The 25,022-nt window shown below is 39.0% G+C and overlaps 4 protein-coding genes across 4 annotated transcripts; all 4 read right to left on the reverse strand.

Moving 5' to 3' along the window:
• Nucleotides 1-568: 568 nt before the first annotated feature.
• On the reverse strand, nt 569-7,996 carry LOC139934412 (acid-sensing ion channel 1C-like). Its single transcript, XM_071928636.1, has 8 exons — nt 7,759-7,996; nt 7,115-7,325; nt 5,799-5,966; nt 4,655-4,819; nt 3,362-3,483; nt 2,808-2,995; nt 1,173-1,308; nt 569-645 (listed from the first exon to the last, which is right to left on the reverse strand). The coding sequence occupies exons 1-8, from the start codon at nt 7,994-7,996 to the stop codon at nt 569-571; spliced, it is 1,305 nt and encodes a 434-aa protein (XP_071784737.1).
• Nucleotides 7,997-10,048: 2,052 nt separating this feature from the next.
• On the reverse strand, nt 10,049-16,003 carry LOC139935051 (acid-sensing ion channel 4-B-like). The gene is made up of 6 exons (XM_071929501.1): nt 15,972-16,003; nt 13,476-13,617; nt 12,624-12,686; nt 11,932-12,070; nt 10,668-10,759; nt 10,049-10,272 (listed from the first exon to the last, which is right to left on the reverse strand). Exons 3-6 carry the CDS (start codon nt 12,649-12,651, stop codon nt 10,163-10,165), a joined length of 369 nt encoding a protein of 122 aa, XP_071785602.1. The 5' UTR covers nt 12,652-12,686; nt 13,476-13,617; nt 15,972-16,003; the 3' UTR covers nt 10,049-10,162.
• On the reverse strand, nt 13,414-19,417 carry LOC139934414 (acid-sensing ion channel 1-like). Its single transcript, XM_071928642.1, has 6 exons — nt 19,180-19,417; nt 18,251-18,418; nt 17,588-17,761; nt 15,972-16,099; nt 15,194-15,384; nt 13,414-13,617 (listed from the first exon to the last, which is right to left on the reverse strand). Exons 1-6 carry the CDS (start codon nt 19,410-19,412, stop codon nt 13,414-13,416), a joined length of 1,098 nt encoding a protein of 365 aa, XP_071784743.1. The 5' UTR covers nt 19,413-19,417.
• A 966-nt stretch (nt 19,418-20,383) lies between these two features.
• LOC139934965 (uncharacterized) lies at nt 20,384-24,138 on the reverse strand. The gene is made up of 6 exons (XM_071929398.1): nt 23,791-24,138; nt 22,768-23,065; nt 22,364-22,569; nt 21,739-21,822; nt 21,336-21,452; nt 20,384-20,866 (listed from the first exon to the last, which is right to left on the reverse strand). Exons 1-6 carry the CDS (start codon nt 24,003-24,005, stop codon nt 20,728-20,730), a joined length of 1,059 nt encoding a protein of 352 aa, XP_071785499.1. The 5' UTR covers nt 24,006-24,138; the 3' UTR covers nt 20,384-20,727.
• Between the last annotated feature and the right edge of the window lie 884 nt (nt 24,139-25,022).

Raw genomic sequence — 25,022 nt, forward strand, 5'->3', positions numbered from 1 at the left:
CGCTTTTTCACAGACCAACTCGCCAGATCCAAGGCAACGTGTCCCTTTAATTTTGGTTTTACCCTTACACCGATATGTGTCAGCACTGAATTCACTGTTGTTCCGAGTTCTTTGAAAATGAAAAACCCAAAGGCATATTACTCGGGTGGGATTTGAACAAAAGACCTTTGCAATTCTAGAGCAGTGTCGTACAAATTAGCGAACTGTCTCTAGCTACGGGGCAGTGTATGGTGTACTTGGTATGACGCTGCTCTTGCAAGGGTCGCAGGTTCGAGTTCCGCCCGAGTAAAAAGAGACAGTCAAACAGTCGACATTGTGTGACGTTGGTGGAAGGGATCAAAGACCAATAAGCCACGTCGGAATATCAGTGGCGCATGTCTGTTAGTGCTGGCAACGGATTTTGTCAATACCCGCTGGTATTGTCAAAAGGTTATTGGAGATAGACAAAATCCGTTGTCAGCAGTAACAGACATGCGCAGCTGGAACTCCGAAGTGGCTTATTTCAGACAAATTCATTTATTAACTTCTTTGGGAAGGGGGGTCAAATCAAATAAAGACAAAAATTTGCTTAATTCTTACTTGTTGTCGGTAGGGAGCATTGGAACACCTCTACCAAATCACAGACTCTTTTATCTGTGGCAAAAGCTGTCCAGATAAAAACATGAATTTAGAGAGAAAACGAGATATAAATAAAAAACACTCAGTGCAATTAACATTTTGAAAAGTACCAGACTTTTTATTACACTCTAAAATGGTCATTCAAATTAATTGCTATTCTTTGCTGAACGATTCAGCAAACTTGTTGACTAATTAAACTGTTAACCTTGATAGTTAATTGAAATCATTCGGATAAAAATACAGCAAGAATATGTCCAAAAAAAAAAACATACTCAACAGCAGGAGAAAAGACAATGAAATAAGATGAAAAAAAACAGTAAAAAAAAACCCAGCACATCCAAGGATAGCCCTAAAAACAATAAGTTAAAACATTATTTCCATTGGGGTCCTTAAACATACCTGCAAAAAAACACCAAAAAGGAAAGGTCGTATAAAACAAATACAAATCTATGGACAAGAGCAAAAAGATCAACAATGGAAAACAAAGCAAGAGAACACAAATTAAACAAATCAATAACTAAATAAACAACTAATTAAATTTATGGTTTTCTTACCAGACATGTAGGGTTCAACGCAGCCACAAGTTAGATGAATGTGGTCAATCAAACATTCCAACCGACATTTATTTTTCGTGTAGGAACTGAAGTACTTCAGGTCTGTGGCGCCGACGTCTGGTTTCTGATTAAAAGACTAATTAAAAGGAAGACGCAGCCTAGTATCAAGAATTTAATGGTTTTCATTTCTTTGCATCTAAAAGTTAACAAAAAAACACAAATTGTTACGAGACGAAAGAAATAATAATTGTCAGTACAAGATCAAAACTCATTCTCGGCTACATCCGCTCGCCACAGAGCATGGAAAAATTCAAAACTCTGCTCAAATCCCATTTGTTTTCTATTGCCTTCTGTTCAGTTTAATCCTTTCGTTTGCATTTTGTTAGCGTATTTTTTGTTATTGGTTGCTTTATTGTTTGCCTTTTGTTTTTTGTTAAGCGCATTGGTATTTCTTTCAGTTATGAAATGCGCTTTATAAGAATAGCTATTATTATTATTATTATTATTATCATTATTTTATGTTTTCGACACTTTGCATAGTTTAAAAAACAATAACAACAACATTGTATGAGACAAAAGAAACAATAATGGGAGCAAAACAAGAACAAAACTCAGTCTCGTTTTGAACTGTCGACACTTTGCATAGTTTAAAAATCAACAACAACATTGCTTCGATGCGAGAAGAGACGAATAATAAATTGGCAGCACAAGGTAAAAACTCATTCTCATTTTAAAATTTAGACACTTCATCCATAGTTTGAAAAGCAACAACAAAATTGTTACGAGACGAAATTAAGGAACAAAAGGGAAAGGGAATACACAACACAGCTCGTAAACCTGAAAGGGTCCCGAGGCACTTTACAGAGTTTCACAATTTAACCAAGCTGTATAAGAAAATATAGAACAATTCAAGATAAACAGATTAACAAATTACAAACGACCAATAACAATGATTACAAATTTAAAGCAAGTTTTGAAAAAATCACCGAACAATTTTATTGATATAAACAGTGCACTGTTTATATCAATAAAATTGAAGTGCTTAATGAAAATTACAAACGTCCATGACAACGATACAAAATTGGCAGTCAAATTATTGACATTAAAATAGACAGATAGGGCAACTTTAAAAAGAGCAAATTAAAGCAAATCCATTTAAACAAACTATAATTAAATAATTAACTAGCCTACATCCGTATGGACTGTAAAAGAGGTAACCCTGTTTCAGCCCTGGGAGTAGGTGGCAACGGTCTCTGGACAAAAATAATTGTAGCCCACACTTTGAAGTGGCCTTCAGGCCTTGGGTGCCTGGCGAAAAAAAAAAGTTTTTTTTTTTTCTTTTTTTTTTTTCTTTTTTTTTTAATGTTTACATTTCTGTTGTAATTGTAATTTGTTGTTTTGTAAAGCGCATAGAGATGTTAATTCATATTATGCGCTATACAAATGTAATTTATTATTTATTATTATTATTTGAGCAGAGCCGGTTTGGTCTTGACGTTTCGAACAGTATACTCTGCTCTTCTTCAGAAGATTTACACATGGTTGTACCCGCAAGCCTGTACGTTAGTTTTTCCTATTTCTCCACACCATGCAAAGCTTCAAAGGATACGCAGACAAAATCCATTCCTTTCATACCATTTTCTTTTTCAGTGATATTCTGGTGTGGCTACCTGTGGAAACAGCGATCCCGAACGATTCCACGAGCGGTATTTCGTCCTGGTCATGAATCACGACCAACATGCCAGCCGCACCAAGATCTCTCTGCGAGTAGTAATATTGATATTGTTGGATGTCTAGACTAAGTAGGAGTCCAGTAGTGTACCCTGAAAGAATAGAAACCACCACATAATGGTGCGTATTTTGTCATTGGGACTTTCTGGACTCTAGGTGGCAGCAGACTTACAAGGTAAAACCATTGTTCTGAAATTTACATCCATAAATCTGCTGCCACCTAGCGTTTCAAATTCTCCCATTTAATCTGTAATTTATCTTTCTTTCTTTCTTACCATGTGGTTCGGTTCCGTTATCTTTAGTTGGTAAACATCCTTTCCCAATCAAAGTATGTTTGCAAATTCACTTTCATTTACAAGCACTTACAATTACGTTTTTATTGCAGTTAATTTTCAGAAACAAACGTCCACAGACCATTTAAAATGTTTAATGAATGTATGACAAAAAGTGCTCCTCACCGTTAGTTACCTGAAGCAGTTCTCGACCATCCTGTCCACCATTTATCGTGTGACAGACGCCGTAATCAGTTATGACAGTTTTGAAATGTTCCGCTGTTATCCTGGCGTGGTTATAAGAAGCGCTGCAATGTTCAACATCAAAGAACAATAGTGGTTAATCTCCGGTGATCGAATTCGATATGATTATGTTAAAGGCATTTGACACCTTTGGTAATTGTCAAATACCAGTCTTCTCACTTGGTGTATCTCAACATATGCAACAAACCTGTAGATATTTGAACTCAAATTGGTCGTCGAAGAGTGCGAGAGAATAATGGTAGAAAAACACACTTTTCGCACAAGTTGTGTGCTTTCAAGAGGCACTGAACTTTATATTTTATTTAGCGTTTATTTGTTTGAATATTTTTCTAAACTACGTTACTTCAGAGGGAGCCGTTTCTCAGAATGTTTTATACTATGAACAGCTCCCCATTGCTTGTTACCAAGTAAGTTTTTATGCTTACAAATATTTTGAGGAATTATAAATAGTGTGGTGCCTTTAATGACCCGTTCAATTTTGTTTTATTTAGGTTCTATCCTCAGACAGGCCGGATGCCCCAGACCCTCTCAGAAGTATGACCATGGACTCAAAATCTCCCGTTAGAAAACACTTTCTACAGCCTTGTCCACACAAATACTAATATTAATTAACAGAGTGGAACAATGTCAAACTTACGTGCGTCCACAAAACACATAGGGCCTAAAGGCTTTGGGGCCCATCCGAAGGACGAAGCAAATATAAGTGTCTTGCTTAAAGATTCTATGTCAGTTTTTTGGCCCCAAACATTAAAAAATAGATTTTGTTTTAGTGAATGATATTTCAAAGAGTATCACCCGCTCTAACGGATTTTTTTTTTTTTACTTTTACTTTAAATGGTCAGGAACCATGACAAAAATTAAAAACGTTTCTTATAAAACAAATAAGAATTGGTCACGTGATATATTGTCGGGATCCCGACAAAATACTAATATTGAGCACTTTATTTCACTGCTACTAATAATTGGCGGACTTTTTCGAGCAATGGCTCAAAATGAAAGCTTGTAACTTTTTAACCATCAAAATACCTGTTGAATTTTAAATCAAAATTGTTGGGTCAAATCGGCCAAAAATCTGACATAGCATCTTTAAGGACATGTGTCACGACCGAGATTCTAAACCCACTCTGCTGACCAGAAATAACACCAGAGCTTTAGTCTGATACTCTTAAACCACTAGGCCATGACACGTTTCAGCAAACCCCACTGGATACCTACTAGGATAACATTTCATCCATTTGATGGGCAAGTTGTAGGTACATCTGAGTTGTGTTGACGCCCTCAAAATATGGTTTATACGCCGTGAAGTTGACCTCTTTGCCCGTTATGTCGTTATAGTCTTCCAAGAATTCAGACAAGAAAGGATAATCTGACATATTGAACCTGAACAGAATCACAAAGAAATATAAAATGAACGAACATATTATTTGTAATTCTGTAGTTTATGAAAACCAACAATGACAGTTTAATTACGCCTTTATGACGTGAATAGCTAGCTGGTCCTCATCACATGGCTCTGCTTACCGTTGAATTCTGCGCTTACGATCACCATTATTTGCTTACGTGCAAGCGGCGGGGTTTCTGCGCTAGCTGTGTAAGCGAATAATGCCCACCAGCGTGGAGTACCTACACGCACGAGCCAAAATTCCCCGTCAACCCGTGAAATACGCTTGACGTATAAAGCACGGAATTCCCTGCTTCCGTAAGCGCCGGTTGTTTGCTTAATACGGTAAGCAGAGACATGAAATTGGGCCCAGTTGATCGTTTGCCCTGAACTGTATAGTAGAGACTGATATGATATTTTATTCCGCATTCACTTTCCGATATTTTTTCCTGTAATAAATGTTCTTAAATTTGCAACTAGGTACATTTACTGTCGAGTACTATATGGTAGCCAAATAAATAGTTCTAGAGTATTAGTACCTGGACCACCGAGTATATTAAAGTACCTAGTGTCCAAGTACCGAATATTCTGATGTCCTAGTACCGGGTCCACTAGCCGAGCCGCACGTATGAATATCTGCGCATGGGGTCACACTATTGATTCAAGACGTCACTATCTCGTAACAAAACATAACGTAAGTGTAACGTGACGTAACGTAACGTAACGTAGTGTAACGTGACGTAACGTAACGTAACCCCAACGTAACGTAACGAAAAGTAACGTTATGTTACGATACGTAGCGTAACATAACGTAATGTAACGTAACATAACGTTACATAACGTATCGTAATGTAATGTAACGTAACGTAATGCAATTAATGTAACGCAACTCAAAATAACATAATGTAATGTGATAACCCGGCAGAGGGCGTATGTATGTATGTACATGTACCACGCAATGAATAGAACTTGATATACCTGAGGTTGTTGTAGTTACAGATGGTTACGGCCGGAAAGGTGAGATTATCGCTGTAGAAAATGTCCAAGTCCACACGTTGTGGGTTACCCATCAGATATGACGCCCTATCAGTGACCTGGTACCCGGTAGCTACCACGCCCACTATGATAGCCAGGAGCCATATTAACCTGTGAGAGTAAAAGTAGGAACATGAGGGGAAAGCTTCATACGTAGAGTATTATGTTCCGTCCAAACTTGACAGTCGTCCCAACCTGGTCCCAACTTGAGTGTTACAGCAGATGGGGCGTCCCAACTGTAGTTTGGATCGCCCAACTCAATACAGCTTCATAAGCTAACATAATATGTTGTTCTGTCCCAACTTGACAATCGTCCCAACTATAGTTGGGACTGGTCCCACTATGAGTGTTACATTTGGGGCGTCCCAACTGTATTTTGGATCGCCCAACTCAATACAGCTTCATATGTTTCGTCCCAACTTGACAATCGTCCCAACTCAACTTGAGTGTTACAGTTGGGGCGTCTCGACTTGGATCGCCCAACTCAATACAGGCTGTACAGTACCGGATAGCCTCCACCTTATTCACTCTGAACAAAATATTATTTTTAATTTTCAAAAACAAGAGAGAACACTCCTTGAAGATAACAAACAAAACAAAACCAACAATTTGTTGTACAAAATTGTTGTTTTAACTCGTGATTTTGGTGCAGTGCAAGCAGTAGAAACAAAGTTGTCAATTGTCATATACTTTTATATACATCCTTATATAAAAGGTGTCGTCATAACAAAAAAGTGCAGGATATTATTCAAGACCATTAAATCAAAGAGGTGGAGATGGACAGGTCACCTAGCAAGGAGGTTTGACAAATAGGGTCCAATTTCAGCTGCTAAGCACAAAAATGTGCTAGCATGAAATTTTGTCCTTGATTAAACCAGGATTATTACCAACCAAATGTTCACGTGATTTTCAGGATAAGCAAACAACAGCTGAATACAAGTTACAAGTATGCAGGAGAAGTTTGGTTGGTACTGTTTCTATGAGGAAGAAATGTCATGCTAAGCAAATTTTTGTGCTAAGCAGTTCTATGAAATTGGGCCCGGGTAGGCATGCAAAATAACCAACTGGACTCCAATAAACAGAAAAAGAGGGACACAAAACAGAAGGTGGATAAATGAACATTAAGTGCAAATAGGGCATTACTTGGCAGCAGAGAGCGCAGACTAGAGTGAAATGGAGAATGAAAGGCTTTTCTCCTGCAGTGGAGGGAAATCATTTTTAGGCTAGTAGACCACAGATAAAAACACATCAAATTGTACCTTCGACGGTTGCCGTCCTGCTTGCTGACAACATATCGCAATCCCGGAACCCCAACGGCGTCTGGTACGGTCGACGACCACGCTACGAGGAACCTGGCAAAGGGGCTACGCCACGAGGACCTCTTGACCGTCTGAGGAGCCCTTTCTGCGGCATTGGGATCAGCATCGGGAAGGGTGGAAAACACCCCCAGTCCGTACTCGATCTCTCTCACTAAAGAGTGAGTCAAAAAGAAAATGGCCGGGATTGTTGTTGTTTTTCCCCCAAAAAAATAAAAAATGGCACTCACAATTTCAGTTAACATATTTTAACAAGCACTCTCCCTCCTGCTATTTAGAGAGAAAAAAAAGAATGAAATAAATTGATCATGACTAAAACGAGTCAAGTCTAGTTTAGCAAAGGTACGCGTTTTGCAAGCTGGCCACGGAACACTTAACAAACAAGATTCAGTCAAGCATTAACATTCCATGGACAGCAGCCACAAACATGTCTCGTGCTTTCAGTAAAACAGGCATGACTGCTCTTTCAATTTGTTTCATTCTCTTCCCCCCCCCCCAGATAAACAGGAAAGAATGCTTTTTTAATATGTGCTTCACCGGGTTTTGATTTAAATCAAAAAATCTCTGTCAATTTCTTTTTGACTCACCCATGTTGTCGTCTTCATTCAAAGGCTCAGTGGTGCTTCCTGGATGTACAAACGCAGTCTTGATAATGAAAGTCCGAGAACGTCCACCTTTCCGCGTGACTCTCTCCGGTTGCTCACCCGGAGGAGCACGCTCTACGTCGGTGTCAACTTGTCGAGCCGACGGACCAACACTCTCGGTGTGACCGGTGTCATCAAGTGAAACAACATGAAGCTCGTTTTCAATCGGGGGCCCCGACATGATAGCCTGACCAAGTTGTTCAATGTGTTAAAAGTTTATTAATATAATTTGATAAACTACCTCTTCCCGCTCATCACATGATCAAGACACAATGCTCCGGGCCGCAATTTATTTTCCTTGTTTTATGTACATCAAAATCGCACTGCCGTAACGTGCTTTTTAATGTATTTTTTTTTTCAAAACCGATGAAACAAAAAGAGAATCCTTTAAACAAAAATTACGATGTTTTTTTGAGGATGGCAACTGGAGTACTTTTAACGAATTATACAGCACAGTCAAGATTAACTATTACTTTGATATTAAAAAACAACAGTTACTAGCAGTTGATAAAGACATAAGACCTGTTTGGTGTGACTGCCGCAACTGTTCGCCTGTTGCGCAAATTTGAACACGTCTACTGCTCTACAGGGGAAGTCTTCACTGGCCGTATAGACTGCAGATCGTTGCGTGATCTCAGAATACTTGCAATAATTATTCCCACAGAGATGGCTGTGCTGTTTGACAACTAGTGCGCAGTTGAATAGACAAGTTTGTATCTTGACATTAGGCTCTGGTCCAACCGGAAAACCTATCAACACAGAGTAAGCTCTCGTACGTTGCTCAAATCAGTGTTGCGTAGTCTTGACATCTTGAATCTTAAATTGTTATACTCTTTAATCCTAAAAGCATTGCTGTTGTCCTGGAGAGAGTGGGTTGCACAAATTTATTCGAGCTCTGTGCTTTTATGCTGTCAATGTTGTACTTGTAGTATTGTCAGTTTGTCCTGCGAGAGATTGGAAGCTCCATCCCTCCTCTCACAGCTGGCAGTGCTTCTACATGGAACCCTTGCAGATTTGTTGCAGTGACACAGGCCACTGAGACTCCGTGCTCATGATGTTTTACCTCGGTTGCGCCTTTCTGGCGCTCTGTGTGTTCACGGGCTTGTCCGTTTTAAAAGTACGGCGCTAAAACACTAATTGTGCACTCTTACCTACATCCGGTGTACTTATTAAGCCTTACCTCCGTTCTGTGGCTTGGTTACGTTTAAAGACGAGTACAAATTTACACATGTTGATCATGTAAACAACTGAAGCATCGAGCTTTCTTTTAACAAACCAAACACCCATTAGGTTGTTGTTAATTTATTGATGGCGATATAATGTTTCACTGTAATGGACACTCTTAAGAATGCACTGGTAAAGTATATGTACACAATAATGATGTAACTCTTAATGACGTGACAAGCTTCATTTATTATTACCTATATTAATAATTCACCAAACGTTTAGTTTAGCTTCGGTCTTAACTGTATCACAAGTGGTATTAAACGTGTTCTACAAAGACATTTACAATAAATTCACCGGTGAAACCTTGTCGCAATTACCGACAAGCATTAATTTTCAAACCTTACTAAATGAGTCGGCGTTGAAATGAATGGATTGTTTTTGTTGAAATTTGCCTAAAAAAACACATGTATTTCAATATATTGTATTTTATTATTAAATATTTTAAAACCACAGGGGAAACTGACTGTTGGAATTTTAAATGACAAAATAGGGAGACCGTTAACATAGGCTCAGTATAAAGCTATGGTGGTTCAGTTGGTAGAGTGTCAGCACGTTTATCCGGTGTCGATGGTTAGAATCCCACTCTGACTAGCCAGTTTTGTCTTTATTCGACCTCAAATCACAATTATCATTAACTTGAAAGAAGATGAAAGATAACAACCAAGTGCTATTGGCATAACTTCTACTCATTCGGATCGGCACTAATAAAAAAACCAACAACTAAATCTCCAGTAACCAAACGAACATTCAATTCAATTCAATTCAAATTAAATTAAATTCTTTATTTATCATCCCCAGCATGAAAATCACTCTCTCGGCTTGCACATGAAAGTATAGCAATTAAAAACAGCAGAAAAACATACATAAACCGTAGAAATTAACAGCAACAATAAGAAAAGTATCACATGGCACAAATAAATAGTTTTTAAAATACACCGAAATTAAAAAATCCATCAAAACACAAAATAAACCAAGGATGACTTGGAAAGGAAAGGAGGACGGAAAAGAAAGGAAAGGGGGGACGGAAAAGGACAGAAGGAGGGGTAGGGGTTGGGGTTTCTGAGTGGGAAGACAATGTATATACACGAACATGTAACATTTCTTCATTTGACAGGTAGGTTTATTTCGTATTCATTTGGGCAAGAATGCACTGAAAGAGATGATCAAGAATCTCAACTACGGTTAGAATACTTCCCCCAAGCCACAGTCCGAGTGCACAACCACTGTCACCTAAAAAGAGGAACCAAAATAACGTATTAAATAGATGGAAACATAATTGCATCGGCGATAAAGATTATAAACTTTTGGTTTCATCCATAACTATACACCGATGTGTGTTAGCACTGTAATACGATTAAAGCATACAAAATAGAAACTCCCAGGTGAGAATTGACCTAAATTCCGGGTCTCATGACAGAATAACAAAGAAAGGGGTCAAACTAGACTTGATTCAAGTCCCGTTTTCGTGCGAGAGATCCCGTTTTTTAAGATATCGCTGAAAATCCGGAGCGGTTATGTCCACGCTGGAGAGGACAAGTAGGGGACCCTTGTTGTCATTGTCATTAATTAGAATGAATGTGATTGCCAAACATATACCTTCCATAGAAGATGTGAAAAAGACTTACACAGAAATTCAAAGAAGTCATAGGCTCTTTGTTGTGTGATTGTCTCAACAGCTATATCTTCCATGTAGATTTCCATCTTTACCATGTTGTTTCTTCGGATTAAAAAAAAGGGCAGATAAAATTAACAAACCAGAAGTGTCCAAAGAAACAGAGTAAAAAACACCAAGCAATGTCTTATATTGCAGTGGGCCAGAATTGTGCCTTTTGAGATGATGGAAGTTAGGCCGTTATTTTGATGATGAAACTTTTCCTGTAAAATGATCGTTTTAACGAGAGCTTTGTTTTTGCTACGTTACAGTTTCATAGGAAGAGACAAATAAGCACAAACACAACATTATGACCATCATAATAAGGTTACCAGCCAACATACCATGTTACACGTACCATATGTGATTGGTATCCTGCTAATTTTTAATATTATAGGCATTATTGTTATGCTTAAAAATGCACTGTACACGTTTGGTAAATGTCAAAGACCTGTCTTCTCACTTGGTGTATCACATTACAAGCATAAAATAACAAGCCTGTGAAAATTTGGGCTCAATAGGTCATCGAAGTTGCGAGAAAAAATGACAGAAAAACACCCTTGTTAAGGCCCGGTCCCACTGCAGGGATAACGAGAACGATAACGATAACGACGCCAAGCGAACGCATTCTATTGGTTGAATGAGCGTGTGCGTATTCTGCTTGGAGCCATTCAACCAATATAACGCGTTCTCTTTGCGTCGTGATCGTTGTCGTTCTCGTTATCGCTGCAGTGGGACCGGGCCTTTAGACGAATGTTGTGTGCTTTCAAATAGGAATAAAAGACTTCTAGCTGAAAGTCTTTTAGTATTTTTGTGAGAAATTACCTCTTTCTCAAAAACTACGTTACTTCAGAGGAGGTCGTTTCCCACAATGTTTTATACTATATTTAGCTCTCCAATACTTGTTACCTAGTCAGTTTTTAAGCTAATATTTGTTTTGAGTAATTACCAAACGTGTACCTTCCCTTTAAGCATCTCTATGAAATTGGGCCCTGGATGCAGTGGCGTAACCGGGCATCAATGTGACTCTCGATCAAACATTCATGGAAGACCATGGACAGGTAGAAGCTGCCCGTTTCGTTCAGTATAAGTGGCCACTAGCAGCCTCTCTTTAAAATAAATTAAGGCAGCTGCGCGGGGGCAACTCTGGGTGGCGCCCTATATTATGACTAGTGTTTGTGAGTTCATGGTAACACATCTAAACGCGTATTAAAGATCAAACTAATAATGTTACTCACTTATAAAACTCTTTTGAAAAAAACCCCTCGGATTCGTAGAAATCACTCACAAATTCAGATGGATATGATAGAAGTGACAGTTTTGGGATGAACTTAGTTATCTCGCACTCTACGGGACAGTCGCATACACCAAGAATCTCTGGAGTCAACGGGATTGAAGAAAGACAAAACATTTATTGCACCAGATGATTGTTATTGTTAAGTTTGCCCCTTCTTCCGCCCTCTGTTGGCCTGGAAGACACTAATGAGTCAAAAGGGAGCTTCACAAATTCGAGGTTTGATAGCATGACGTCACACTTAACTAGAGGCTCGTGAAATAGGCAAATGCGCGAAAACGAAACTGAATGCAATATCAGCTCAAATTATAGCTTCATGAGTTGATGATTTAGCATACAGTTCGTAATGCTTTTAATAGACTAACCAAAAATGTCCCCGACACTTTTTGAACCTGTAACATTTTCAACCAAAGAAGCCAAATTGTATTAGCCTATCAAGTAAAAAATAAGAGTTTTAGACTGTTTAATGTAGTATATGAATTATTCCTCCGTTTTATGAGCTAGGTTTGGGAGGGCAAGATGTTTTGACGGTAGTTTTGTTTTCACCTTTGCCCTTCCCTTGGCGGCCTCTGCCTGTTATACTCGTATTGTCTGCAGAATTAAAATAAATTAAATAAATCATAGTTGCTGACCTACCGGAATACGTGTATACGCAGGACAGCATTTCAATGGGGTCACAGACTCTCAACTCCTGGTGAACTATAAGACAAGAAAATTATACACAATGTTTTTAATTTGTTTTATTTTTTAAACATTTATTTTAATACACAAGGTTAAATGTATGAAGGTAGTGGTTTCACTGAAAGACAACCTAATCACAATGATTGTTAGATCTTGTAGCACAAACAACCTCAATTGCATCTGACTAAGAATTCTTGCCGGAAAGCTCATACATTTTGTTTAAATGTATTTAGTTAAGCCCGGTCCGAATGAGAAGCGAATTTTGACGTCACGTCATCTCTGACCTTGCACCAACAATTTCGCAGGAGCTGAGCACAAGGAATGCGAATTATTCGAATTTGTAACGTCAAAATTTGTATCACTTTCGCATTAGCGGGAAGTATGACTTAGTCTTTTACCCTTTTACTTTCAGCTATCCGTATACGCGTAACCGTTCTGGGGCAGCTGTGTTTAGTTTTGCGATAACAACCCGGTTATAAACGTTCCATCAAAAAGCTACAATAGAGGGCACAATATTAAAAATGGCAAAACAGACAACTAAAACTAACACATAACCAAATAAATCCAACCTCAAATGACTTATAAAGGACCATACACTGATTGTCTGTTTGTAAACTTGTCTCTTCTCTCAAAAATTAGAGAACATTGCCGACTGCTACCCGTGTTGAGGAAACCTTCACATTTTTTACCACACAGATTGTGTAAAACGTCATATAATGCGCAAAGAGTGATGACGTCACAGCCACTAACTGTCGTCGCTGCACTGAACTGTACACCCAACAAAACCTATCTTTGATAGTGTCTCACCTGCTTCGAAGGGTAAAACGCATCCGCATTTATCCAGGACTACCTGGGCTTCGCACTCTCGTCGACAATTAATAGAGGTGTAAGAACTAAAATATTTCAGTTCCTTGGTACCGCAATCACCAGTGTTCCCTATGTTCTTTATCTATAAAGGGTAAACCAATGTTGAAAGTTGATTTATTTTGTAAATATTTATTGGACCAATCTTCAATTATTTACATAGCGACATCAACAGTCATTGCTACACTCGTATTTTCTTTTTAAAGCCATTATACACTTTCGGTAAACAGTATTGTCCAAGTCCCACACTTCGTGTATCACAACTTATATATAAAATAACAATCCTGTGGAAATTTAGGCTCAATCGGACATCGGAGTCGGGAGAAAATAACGGGAAAACCCACTCCTGTTTTCGCGCGTTTCGCCGTGTCATGACATGTGTTTATAACAAATCCGTAATTCTCGTCAACGAGAATTTATATTGTTTTACCGTTTTCTCAAAAAGTAAAGCATTTCATGGACTAATATTTCAAGAGAAGTCTTTCACCATTACCTTCTGTAAACCCTGTAAGTTATATGTAAATCTGTGAACTTTTTTGTTTTTTTCTGTACCGAAAGGGTACACGGGCTTTAAAGGCAGTGGACACTCTTGGTAATTATTGGCTCCCTCTGAAGTGACGTAGTTTTCAAGGAAGAAGGGATTTTTCACGAGTTGGATTTCGAGACCTCAGAATTAGATTTTGAGGTATCGAAATCAACTTAGTGTAAAAAGGGTGTTTTTTCCCATTATTATCTCGCACCTTCGACGACCAATTGAGCTCCAAATTTTCACAGGTTTGTTATTTTATGCATATGTTGAGATATACCAACTGTGAAGGCTAGTCTTTGACAATTACCAATAGTGTCCACTGCCTTTAAAGGCACTGGAGACCTTTGGTAATTGTAAAAGACCTGTACTCTCACACTCGGTATAATGTAATGGATATGGAGCAAACCAATATAGGGGCTTTATCAGAAGCCAAGAAAGGCTTGTTTTTTATGCCTGACAATTAATACAAAACAAAATTACCAAACAAACAACAAAAATATAAGTTGATAGTACAAATAAAATGAAGATGGTATAGAAACAGTCAGGATGTACTTTTGAAATTGAGGATTAAGGGTGTTCAAGGTGTTGTAGCGTTTGTCTGTCTATAGGTTATAGGGAGCAAAAACATCTCGCTTAACTTTAAAGGCAGTGGACACTATTGGTAATTGTCAAAGACTAGCCTTTACAGTTGGTGTATCTCAACATAATATGCAAAAAATAACTAACCTGTGAAAGTTGAGCTCAATCGGTCATCAAAGTTGCGAGATAATAATGCAAGAAGAAAGTTCTAAACTTGAGGTCTCGAAATCAAATTCGTGGAAAATTACTTTTTTCTCCCAAACTGTGGCACTTCAGAGGGAGCTGTTTCTCACAATGTTTTATACCATCAACCTCTCCCCATGACTTGTCACCAAGAAAGGTTTTATGCTGATAATTATTTTGAGTAATTACCAATAGTGTCCACTGCCTTTAAAGTTGTCTTTAAATTGCTGCTTATTATTGAACCCTTGTGTACCTACCTCTTACTATAATATTGCTGTTGTATTTTCGACATAAATGTGCATTATTTTATATTATTGTACTGCAAGACAGCATTGAAATAAATGTGCATTATTAATGAACGAGTGTGTACCTGTTTCTTCCGTATACTAATTCTGGCTTCGGTGCCCGGTGGCACAGATATTCCCACAGAACGCATCAATGGCGGAACCTTCCCCTGTTCGTGCACAGCTACGAGGAAACCGGCAGAAATCGGAGTAGCCGCAGAGTAATAATAATAGTCCTGCTCCAGGTTCAGGAGAAGGCTGAGCCCATTCCCTTTACCTGGCGAACAGTATTAAGGAAACTAATATTGGACGTTGAGCATTCATATAGCTTTGTACAGCGAATATCAAGGTTTAATTTTCGACATTTGACATTTAGGTTTTTACAGCGAATACAAATGTTGCTTTTTTCGACACTGGACATCGCACGTTCAATTAGGTTTGTACAGTAAATGTCTATACCTTGTACATCGATATTGGACGTTGGACATTCACTGCGAATAAACATAATAGTTTCCTTTTCGATATTTCACATTTAATTAGGTTTGTACAGTGAATGAATATCTTGAACATCGATATGGGACGTTACACTATTGTAAAGTTACACTGAGATATATTGAGCATTAATTGCATATTATGTTTGTATATCACAGTAAAGATTCAACTTTTACCTGTGCTGTCAATATTTTCTCACTAAATTGTTTTGTCCCAACACAAATTTCAGTCTGAAATCTAAGCGATACAGAAACGAACATCAGTATGAAAGCACGTCCGTATACTGCTACAAATTAGCTGCTCACTTTGAGAACAAAGTGAAATCTTCAACAAAAGTTATGTAAAAGTATACACATGCATAATTTAACTTACCGGCGGAATTAACAGTCAACGGTGGTGTGCCATTTTCGCCACCATTAAACGTGTAGCAGAGACCAGAGTCGGTCAACACACTTGAAAAATTGTCAGGGGAGATTATTCCGCTGTGTCCCCATACTCCTCTATAGTAAATCAAATTCAAAAGGAGATTATATTTCAAATGTAAAATTCACACCTAAAGCATCAATTTCTCGTTGCACATGTATACCAACGAGTATTTCAAAGGCAGTGTACACTATTGGTAATTACTCAAAATAATTATTAGCCTAAAACCTTTCTTGGTGACAAGTAATGGGAAGAGGTTGGTGGTATAAAACAATGTGAGAAACGGCTCCCTCTGAAGTGCCATAGTTTTGGAGAAAGAAGTAATTTTCCACGAATTTGATTTCGAGACCTCAAGTTTAGAACTTGAAGTCTCGAAATCAACCATCTAAACGCACTCAACTTCGTGTGAAAAGGGTGTTTTCTTCTTTCGTTATTATCTCGCAACTTTGATCTTACCAACTGTGAAGGCTAGTCTTTGACAATTACCAATAGTGTCCACTGCCTTTAATACTCGTTGGTTATTAAAAAGCACTTTGTAACTTTGTGTTTGAAGCTTTGTGTAGGCCTACTTTGTGTATACATGTACTTGGTTTTTGGTCGGTACTTGTTGTTGTGGTTAGTACTTGGTATTTGGTACGTGCATAGTGCTATAGATGCTCAGACTTTGTAGTTTGTGCTTGATGTCTTGTAATTTGTTCCCGGAACCTGGGACTTTGTTTTGGTCCTTTGTACTTAACCCGAACTCCCACTACTATACTGAACACAAAGTAAAACAAAACCACAAACTACAAAGTGCTAAGCCTCAAGCACTAATAGGCTATACTAAGTACACGAACACTGCAGGTACAAGATCTTAGCACAAAGTACATAATATAAACATCAACAATGCACATAGCACAACATGAAGTGCTATAAAGGCCACCAAGCACATAGTACGAAAGAACAAAGTGAAAACAAAAATATTAAAAAAAATCAATCAAGAACCCGTAAAAAGTACAAACAAGCAATGTATAGTAAGGTTAGGCCTATTGACCCATTTCACCTGACGTCATCATCAGAATAATCTTCGATGCGCCATACTGGTGGGCAATGTCACTGTGCATTAGTGTGATTTTTAGGCTACAGGTGGCGTTTACACGTAAACCCATTGCCAACCAAAATAGACCTTTTCGCAAATACTAGGGATGCGTTTTGGCGACCCCAACCAAAGCCCAAACCAACTCAACAAGTCGGTTACCGGTTGGTCTGAACAGTGCTCGTCACCGCGCTCAACCGAACACGCGAAAACGCTCAACTGATAACCAATGTTTCTGGTTGGGGTCGCCAAAACGCACTCCATAGCGAAAGCGCAAACTGTCGAATGAGGTGCATGCTGGTCTAGCTAGTGATCAAATTCGATAGCTAGCTAGACCAGCATGCACCTCATTCCACGTTTATTGTGCGCGTACCGAGTATTTGCGATAAGGTCAACGGTGAGCATGGCACAGTCGCCGCGTGTGACGTGCGTGCAAGGGGTCAATACAGCACCAAACACTTGACATAATTTCATATGCAACAACACTTACGTTATAAACATGTTCCCATTGGTCATTAGATGCCCGTAGTGGAGCGTTAGATTAGTCAGGTTCACTCCCCGAAGCTGGGGTTCATACGATGAGAAATTCACCGCCCCAAACATATCAAAATTATTGAAGTCTTCCAGGATTTTACCGAACGGCTCTTGATCCAAATTGAGGTTCCTACAATGATGAAGAATGATTAGAATTTGACTGCGTTTAAAGGCACTACTGGACACTACTGGTAATTACTCAAAATAATTGTTAGCATAAAAGCTTACTTTGTAACAAGCAATGAAGAAGTAATTTTCCACTGAAGTTGAATTCGATTTTGAGGCCCCGAAATCAAGCATCGAAAGCACACAACTTCATGTGACAGGTTTGTTTTCTTCTTTCATTATTATCTCGCAACTTCAACGACCAACTGAGTTCAAATTTTCACAGGTTCGACATTTTGTGCATATGTTTAGATGGATACACCAAGGTAGTGAGAAGACTGGTCTTTGACAATAGAGTCCCTTTAAGCCGGTTCATTATACTTCCTGAGAATGAAAATGTGATATATACGAGTTTTGACGTCACATGGCTGCCCTCGCAGCGAATGTATCGCAGGAGTTGAGCACATGTCAACTGGTGTGACGTCAAAATTCGTATCGCATTAAGTGACGTCACCTGTATGTATTGAAATTGCAGATGGTGACAGCTGGGAACACTAGACTGGTCGGGTAAACGATCTCAAAGTCGACACTTTTCGCAACACTGGCGAAGAGGGCGTATCTTTCTTGCATCTGGTAAATGACGGCAAGTGATCCGAGGAGTATTGCAAGCGTCCAGACAAACCTGTCGAAGAAAAATGTATATTGAAAGTAAAAACATTGTGATTAGAAGTCTACAGCAGCTTCCCTTTTATACGCATTTGAGAAAATTTCACTTCCAAATTTATATGTAAACAAATAATTATATGAGTTTTTTTTTTTAGTGTGGCAGCCCGCAAATCATCATCAGTCACATCGTTCATGACCGTCCTGACTTCAGACCACCAACAGGCGAGCAGGGACTCGGAGACCTCGTCGAGGATACCATCAAGTGGTTTGAAGTCACTTTAAAGTCAGTGGACACTTGTTACTCAAAAATAATTATTAGCATTAAACCTTACTTGGTAACGAGTAATGGGGAGCTGTTGACAGTATAAAACATTGTGAGAAACAGCTTCCTCTATAGTAACGTAGTTTTCGAGAAATAAGTAATTTCCCACGAATTTGATTTCGAGACCTCAGAATTAGATTTTGAGGTCTCGAAATGAAGCATCTGAAAACACACAACTTCGTGTGACAATGGTGTTTTTTCTTTCATTATTATCTTGCAACTTCGACGACTAATTGAGCTCAAGTTTTCACAGGTTTGTTATTTATGCACTATGTTGAGATACACCAAGTAAAAAGGCTGGTCTTTGACAATTACCAATAAACTACCAATTTCATTACATTCAAGTTTCACCTTGGTCCAAAGATCAAACGATAGAAGAAAAAGGAGAAGATCACTTGTTATGCCTCTTATTCTAAATCGGAGAAGCGTATTTCTGCAGTAAAACAAAACCTTACCTCCGAAGCTGACTTGATTGGTTGTTCACAAGGTATTTGATACCCGTAAGTCCCACGGCATCTTGCACAGTCGACGACCACGTAGCGAGGAATTGTCTGCCGTACTTTCGCCAAGCCAGCCCGCCTGGTTGTTTCGCCTTGTCCCGCTCGGACTGTCGTAAAGCATCCTTGTCCACACTTGCCGCATTTTGGACATCAATAGATTCATCCTGGACAGCGTGCACTTTGACCATTTTGTTTTCGGTTTTATTTTTGAAGCACGTACAAGAAAACTATACAGCTCTCGCCGGCAATGGGTACACAGTTCAGTTCATTCACTATAGAAGTGCGTTATGCATAGAGGCAATAATAATTTTGCTCGGGAAAAAAAAAACTTCCGGAAGTTCTCTAATTACAAGTATGCACTTTAGTTTGTTTACACAACGTCAACAAATTATACCACCATTATATCGATTACCACTCGACGGTCACTTTAAATGCTGCATCACTATTGGTTTCGAGTACAATATTTGTGGTGACTAACATCTTGGACTTTATACGCAATAACAGTATGGGGGAGTCGGGTCTTCACTACGTGCCCCGAAATTACCGGGGCCCAATTTCATTAAGCTGTTAAAGGAACACGTTGCCTTGGATCGGTCGAGTTGGTCTTTGAAAAGCGTATTTTAACCGTTTGTTATAGAATGCATATGATTAGAAAGATATTTTAAAAGTAGAATATAGTGATCCACACAAGTATCACTCGAAATTACGTGGTTTTCCTTTTACCTCGTCGACAAACACGGTCGGCCATTTATGGGAGTCAAATTTTTGACTCCCTTAAATGGCCGACTGTGTTAGTTCTCAAAGTAAAAGGAAAACCACGCAATTTCGAGGCAAATGTGTATGGATCATTGTATTCTACTTTTTAAACATCTTTCTACCCATATGCATTTTATATAAAACGGTTACAAACTATTTTCAAAGGCCATCTCGACCGATACAAGGCAACGTGTTCCTTTAAGCAGACCATAAGGCCTAACTAGCAAATTTCTTGGTTAAGCAAGAAATTACCGTAGTACCACTCACAGCATTGGTAACTGTATGGTGTTCTGGATTGTAACCTATATACTTGCTAAGCAGCAGGTTTTTTTTTTGTCAACGGAGCTTGATTTGAAGGGGAAAACCCAAATAAACACTCATCTTCGAACAATTATTTGTACTAATGTTTTCCTTTCTCGTGCGTTTCTTTATTTATCAAAAGCAAAAGAAATAATTACGAAAAATGTGTATGTAAATACACATACATGTTCCTTGGTAACATTTCCTATAATTGAAAATACTACGTGATTCTTCACATTCAACTTTAGATATTTTGAGAACTAAATACGATTTATAGACTTAACGGATGGAAACAGTTATTTTTGTGACATGTATTCAAATTAGCTTGATAAACATTCTTTTGGCGATTTTTGAAAATTGAGTTAAAAATCCCATTTGTAGCCAGTATTTCAGCAGCTTTGGCACGGGGGGTGCGTACAATCTTGTTGGTAAAGAGCCGATCCGTTTCTACCATTTTTGTTCGATCCCTTTAGCCCGATTCTCCACTTTGTTGTATGGGTTGTAGGGATACGTAAGTGTTACTGTCCGTGACAAAGGGCCTCGGTGCGCGAAGTTCTTCATCGTGTACTCTTTGGTGGCGAATGGTCTGTAAAGAAGCAGATTTGGTTTTCTAAAGTTAGTAGACTGATGATGGGAATAAATTATTGTACGCAAGTGGCGAAGTTCCTGTTTACGGTGACTGTCTGCCCGAGCTCTGACAGGGGTACAAAATTGCGTATGTTTTATGGACCTCTCGCGTATGACGTCTCAGACGAAATACCTTTCATATAACATGTATCATTGTGTCTGAAAGCCAGCCTTCTTATACTTAGCAACAAATTGTTAAGCATCAACGCTGCTTAAGGGGCTGTTTGGAATTGGTGCATGAGAACATCTAAGCAAGATTTGTGTGTGCTTGGCAAGTTTTTGTACTTAAATGGTTTAAGAAATTAGGCACAGAAGTATATCGCCATAATCCAAATCAAAAGTTCGCCCTCCTCCAACTCAGTTTCTGGTTGATTGTAAATCGATATTTGAATATTCATTAGCACTAACTCAAGGGATTGTAAACAGACCTGTAGCTTGATTTCATGGTTGTCATTGTTCGTAGATCAAGAAGACGGTTGGTTTCCATGGCAACATTATGTGGCGATCTTGGCACGTAACCAGCGTAACCGGGACACTTGCGCACACTGGAAACGAAACGTTAAATTAAAAAGCAGTTGAACTAGCTAAATTTTTTAAATCCATGGGTGAGATCCATTTATGGCCCCTTAAAAAAAAATATGGCATTTCTGTCGCATTTATTACTGCTAGAATTAGTCATCCTTTACTGAGCCTACCTGTGTTTTTTTTCCCGTGTAGAATTTAACATTCTCAGTATAGGCCAAATGGCTTTAAAATGACAGAAAATGAACCATTTTTTCGCGCTCAGTTTTCATGAAACCTTTTTTTATTTATTTTGCACGTTTGACTTACAACATTGAAGACAGTTGATCTTCTCTTCCCATCAAAGAAATCTTCTCGTCAAGAGATATGTTCGGTGTTTTCGTGGGAGGTTGGCTGTAAAAAAAGTAAAAATTTGATGAAAAGCAAAAACAGCATTGATAGATGCAGAAATTACGGAAAAGAAACACTGTAGAAAAGTGTTTTAAGAAAAGGCCCAATTTAATTTAGCTCTGTTCAAAAACAGCTTGCCAAGCACACAAATTATGGATAAAAAACACCAAATAGTATAATGATTGTACCCCTGATGCAAATTGATCGTTCCTCAGCAGCCAACATTCAATTACACATTTACAACGGGTGCGTTCGTTTAGCTTCCCTGGGTCGACCCCTGTGTGTGGCGGTTTTTTTCACCAGAACGAACGTGGGTAATTATCTACACACGTTCGTCCTGGAAAAAAAAAAACACCACACACCGGGGTCGACCCAGGGAAGCTAAACGAACGCACCCATTGTTGCAACTGGTGCCTAAAAAAAGTCACGTTTGATAAAGTTTGCAACATGTGTATGTGTATCTACCAAGAGTAGTGTTCACTCTATAGTCAAGGGCCACTTGTATAAGAGCTAAAGGAGAATTAAAACTCTCACAGAAACTCACTTTGTGTATTTAAACAACCTGTCTGCATTTAACATGGTCTTGCCGATCTGTCGGCTGCTGACATTTTTCCCCACATGGGGGCGTGACTGAAGTCTATCCCAGAGGGGAACCACCCGTTGCCACGGACGCTCATTGGCGTCGTATCTCATTGGTCGAGACATGATGACATCAGACTTCTGCTCAATGGTTGAGTTAGGCGGATCGATCTGAAATCAGATTGGAGTATTTGTGTCGATCAAAATGGACTCTAACTAGAAACAGTTCAATATGTTTGTAATAAGAAATCACCTCTTTCTCAAAAACTACGGGTTTTTTTTGTAGAAATTACCAATTTGTTTGCGTCCAGTGTCTTTAATGGATAATTTTCTCTACAACAAAGCAAGAGAAAGAAGTGACATTCTTACTTCAGAAATCTCGAGACAGCCTTCTTTAGCAGCCTCTTTGCTGGTCGTTTTCCAGTGATATGATCGACACAGTTCCTCCACCCACCCCTCCTCTACCTCATCCGGGTAGCCGTCAGCACAGTGCGGCACCACCGGGGGCAACGGCTCGTTGAGCCCCTTGAGAGGTGGCTCCTGTTGCTCGGGTGTTCTCGGACGTTTCTGGCAAAATTTAGGCTGGATTTTCGGTGCTTTGATCTGAAGATGGCTTGTGAATTCCTGGGGAGGCGGTGCACGGACGATCGGCTTATCTGTAAAAGGCCTAAAAAGCAATAACATCTTTATAACAAGATATGAGTTTAAGATATTTTTCAAAATAATGATTGAAAACTTGAATAAATCTTATGTATGATGCATTTCACTATTACATTTATTATTACAAATCCATGCAAGTTTGCCCCAAGCAAGGCTTAGATCCACTCAAAGTACTGTCTTTTTAAAGTTTGCCCACAGAGTAAAAGCCACTTTTTGTAGAGGGGCTGCTAGAAAGAAATATTAAGGCCTAATATTAATTTTGGTTTTACCCATACACGATTACCCATGCGATGTGTTAATAGCACTGTATACCCAGTACTTCCCGAGTCCTATGAAAAAATATCACAGGCCTAAGGCTTAAAGGTGAACAAGCTCAGTGAAGCTCTGATTGATAGGATATTACTCTGACTTCAAACAGTTTAGATTGTAGGATGGAGGGAAACACGCACACAGGCAAGGAGTTCCAAAAGACGTCTTCAGTGAAATGTCTTTATAAGAACACCTGAAATGTATCTGTATCTGTCGATTACTGCAACAAGGGATATACAAAGTGTAGCTGGTGTGGTGTTGCAAGTAGACACAATTTAGTGGTGAGCTCACCTTATGAAACTGAAAGTGTTCATTATTGGATTGTATCTAGCCTAGTCTTGAATGAGTCTATTAACATTTCAACAACACACTCAAAATGAAGAGCTTATCAGATGAGGAGAATTTCTGGTATCACATACTCACTTGATATCAGGAAGGAGAACCTGCCACGTGCCTTTCTCCCACTGCCGAGTGGGGCCGGCGGGAGATATTGGGAATTTCCTCGGCGGTAGTTTAGGCTCTTCCCGAAGCTGGATAGCGGGCACTTGATGGAACTTGATGGGCGGGAGGAACGAGCTGTGAAGTGGATAGCCTATACGGTACGTGGTAGACGCGCCTGTGTTGAAGACGTTTTCCATCCCTACTCGATTGTTCAATAATCGAAATTTAAGTGATGATAGGCATGTTTCCCTCTTTGGAAGGAGACGATTTATGTGAAACTACTTCCGTAAAAAGTTTATGTTACTACGTATGCAGAACAGTGCGACATCCTGAGTTGTAGCAATACGGACGCGTCATAAATTCTCAGCCAATCAGCAAGTGGCAATATTGAGTGACCTCATTACACGCATTGTTACGTCATTAAACAAAAACAAACTTGAAACCTCGACAACGCGTGCTGATACGCGGACTGCGTATGTCGTCATGAAGGCATTCAGCTGTGAAATCGGGGCGGCGCGCATTTTTGTTCACTTTCGTCGAGCGAGGTGTGTCAGGCTCGATCCTCATCAAAGCTGTGTAATTTACAAATATCAACAGAAACTTTTGATTATGAGAGCACTCGAGAGTTGGAGAACGTTTGTAAAAGTCATGTCCAGATATCAAACTCTCATGATAAATCGTCCTACAAAACTAGCTCAACGAAACTCAAGCTAAAGGTCTCATGTCAAGTGGTTGAAAACTTAGGGAATCGGGGCATATTTTTCGATGGACCGGGACAAGACTTGGGTCAAGACTGAACATCAGTGAAAATTAACCCCACCCCTAGTAGGGGTTTAGTAGCGGACAGTTTTGAAACAATAGAAAGTAAAGCTACTCCGTCTACTCTTGTTGATCACATGCACACATAATTAAAACTAGGCTTACATGCAATCCTTGCCTTTTCAAATGACTGTTTCATGACATTCTCTTTAAAATTGTTATACTTTTGCCAACGATGAGTTATGTCTGAAGGTTTAAAATAAATACTTAAAAACAAAGGAAAGGTAACAAAAGAGGATTATGCTTACGCGATTTAGGTTACCAGTAGAAATACTGTGTCGCAAGTACCATTTATAACTGGTATCCTGCTCGCTCTTGCTTAGCAGAAATTGTCAAGCAAACCGTTCTGTTCTAAGCAGGTCTGCTTCAGCAACATTACCGTCTCACAGGGGAGT

This window comes from Asterias amurensis, chromosome 3, assembly GCF_032118995.1.
Source record: "Asterias amurensis chromosome 3, ASM3211899v1".
In the NCBI taxonomy this organism is placed as follows: domain Eukaryota; kingdom Metazoa; phylum Echinodermata; class Asteroidea; order Forcipulatida; family Asteriidae; genus Asterias; species Asterias amurensis.

Coding starts and splice junctions, on each gene's coding strand:
- LOC139934965 (XM_071929398.1), bottom strand. CDS start 24,005: ATGGAAAACGTCTTCAACACAGGCGCGTCTACCACGTACCGTATAGGC. Junction 21,823..22,363: donor AGGTTGTTTAAATACACAAA/GTGAGTTTCTGT, acceptor CTTTTTTTACAG/CCAACCTCCCACGAAAACAC. Junction 21,453..21,738: donor GATCAACTGTCTTCAATGTT/GTAAGTCAAACG, acceptor TTTCGTTTCCAG/TGTGCGCAAGTGTCCCGGTT.
- LOC139935051 (XM_071929501.1), bottom strand. CDS start 12,651: ATGCTGTCCTGCGTATACACGTATTCCG. Junction 12,071..12,623: donor CTGCGTATACACGTATTCCG/GTAGGTCAGCAA, acceptor CGTTGACTCCAG/AGATTCTTGGTGTATGCGAC. Junction 10,760..11,931: donor TTTTCAAAAGAGTTTTATAA/GTGAGTAACATT, acceptor TTTAATCCGAAG/AAACAACATGGTAAAGATGG.
- LOC139934412 (XM_071928636.1), bottom strand. CDS start 7,996: ATGTCGGGGCCCCCGATTGAAAACGAGCTTCATGTTGTTTCACTTGAT. Junction 5,967..7,114: donor CAGGACGGCAACCGTCGAAG/GTACAATTTGAT, acceptor TTACTCTCACAG/GTTAATATGGCTCCTGGCTA. Junction 3,484..4,654: donor ATGGATGAAATGTTATCCTA/GTAGGTATCCAG, acceptor TGAACATTGCAG/CGCTTCTTATAACCACGCCA.
- LOC139934414 (XM_071928642.1), bottom strand. CDS start 19,412: ATGGTCAAAGTGCACGCTGTCCAGGATGAATCTATTGATGTCCAAAAT. Junction 15,385..15,971: donor GTTGACTGTTAATTCCGCCG/GTAAGTTAAATT, acceptor ACTGTTCGCCAG/GTAAAGGGAATGGGCTCAGC. Junction 13,618..15,193: donor TTAGTATACGGAAGAAACAG/GTACACACTCGT, acceptor TACCCTTTATAG/ATAAAGAACATAGGGAACAC.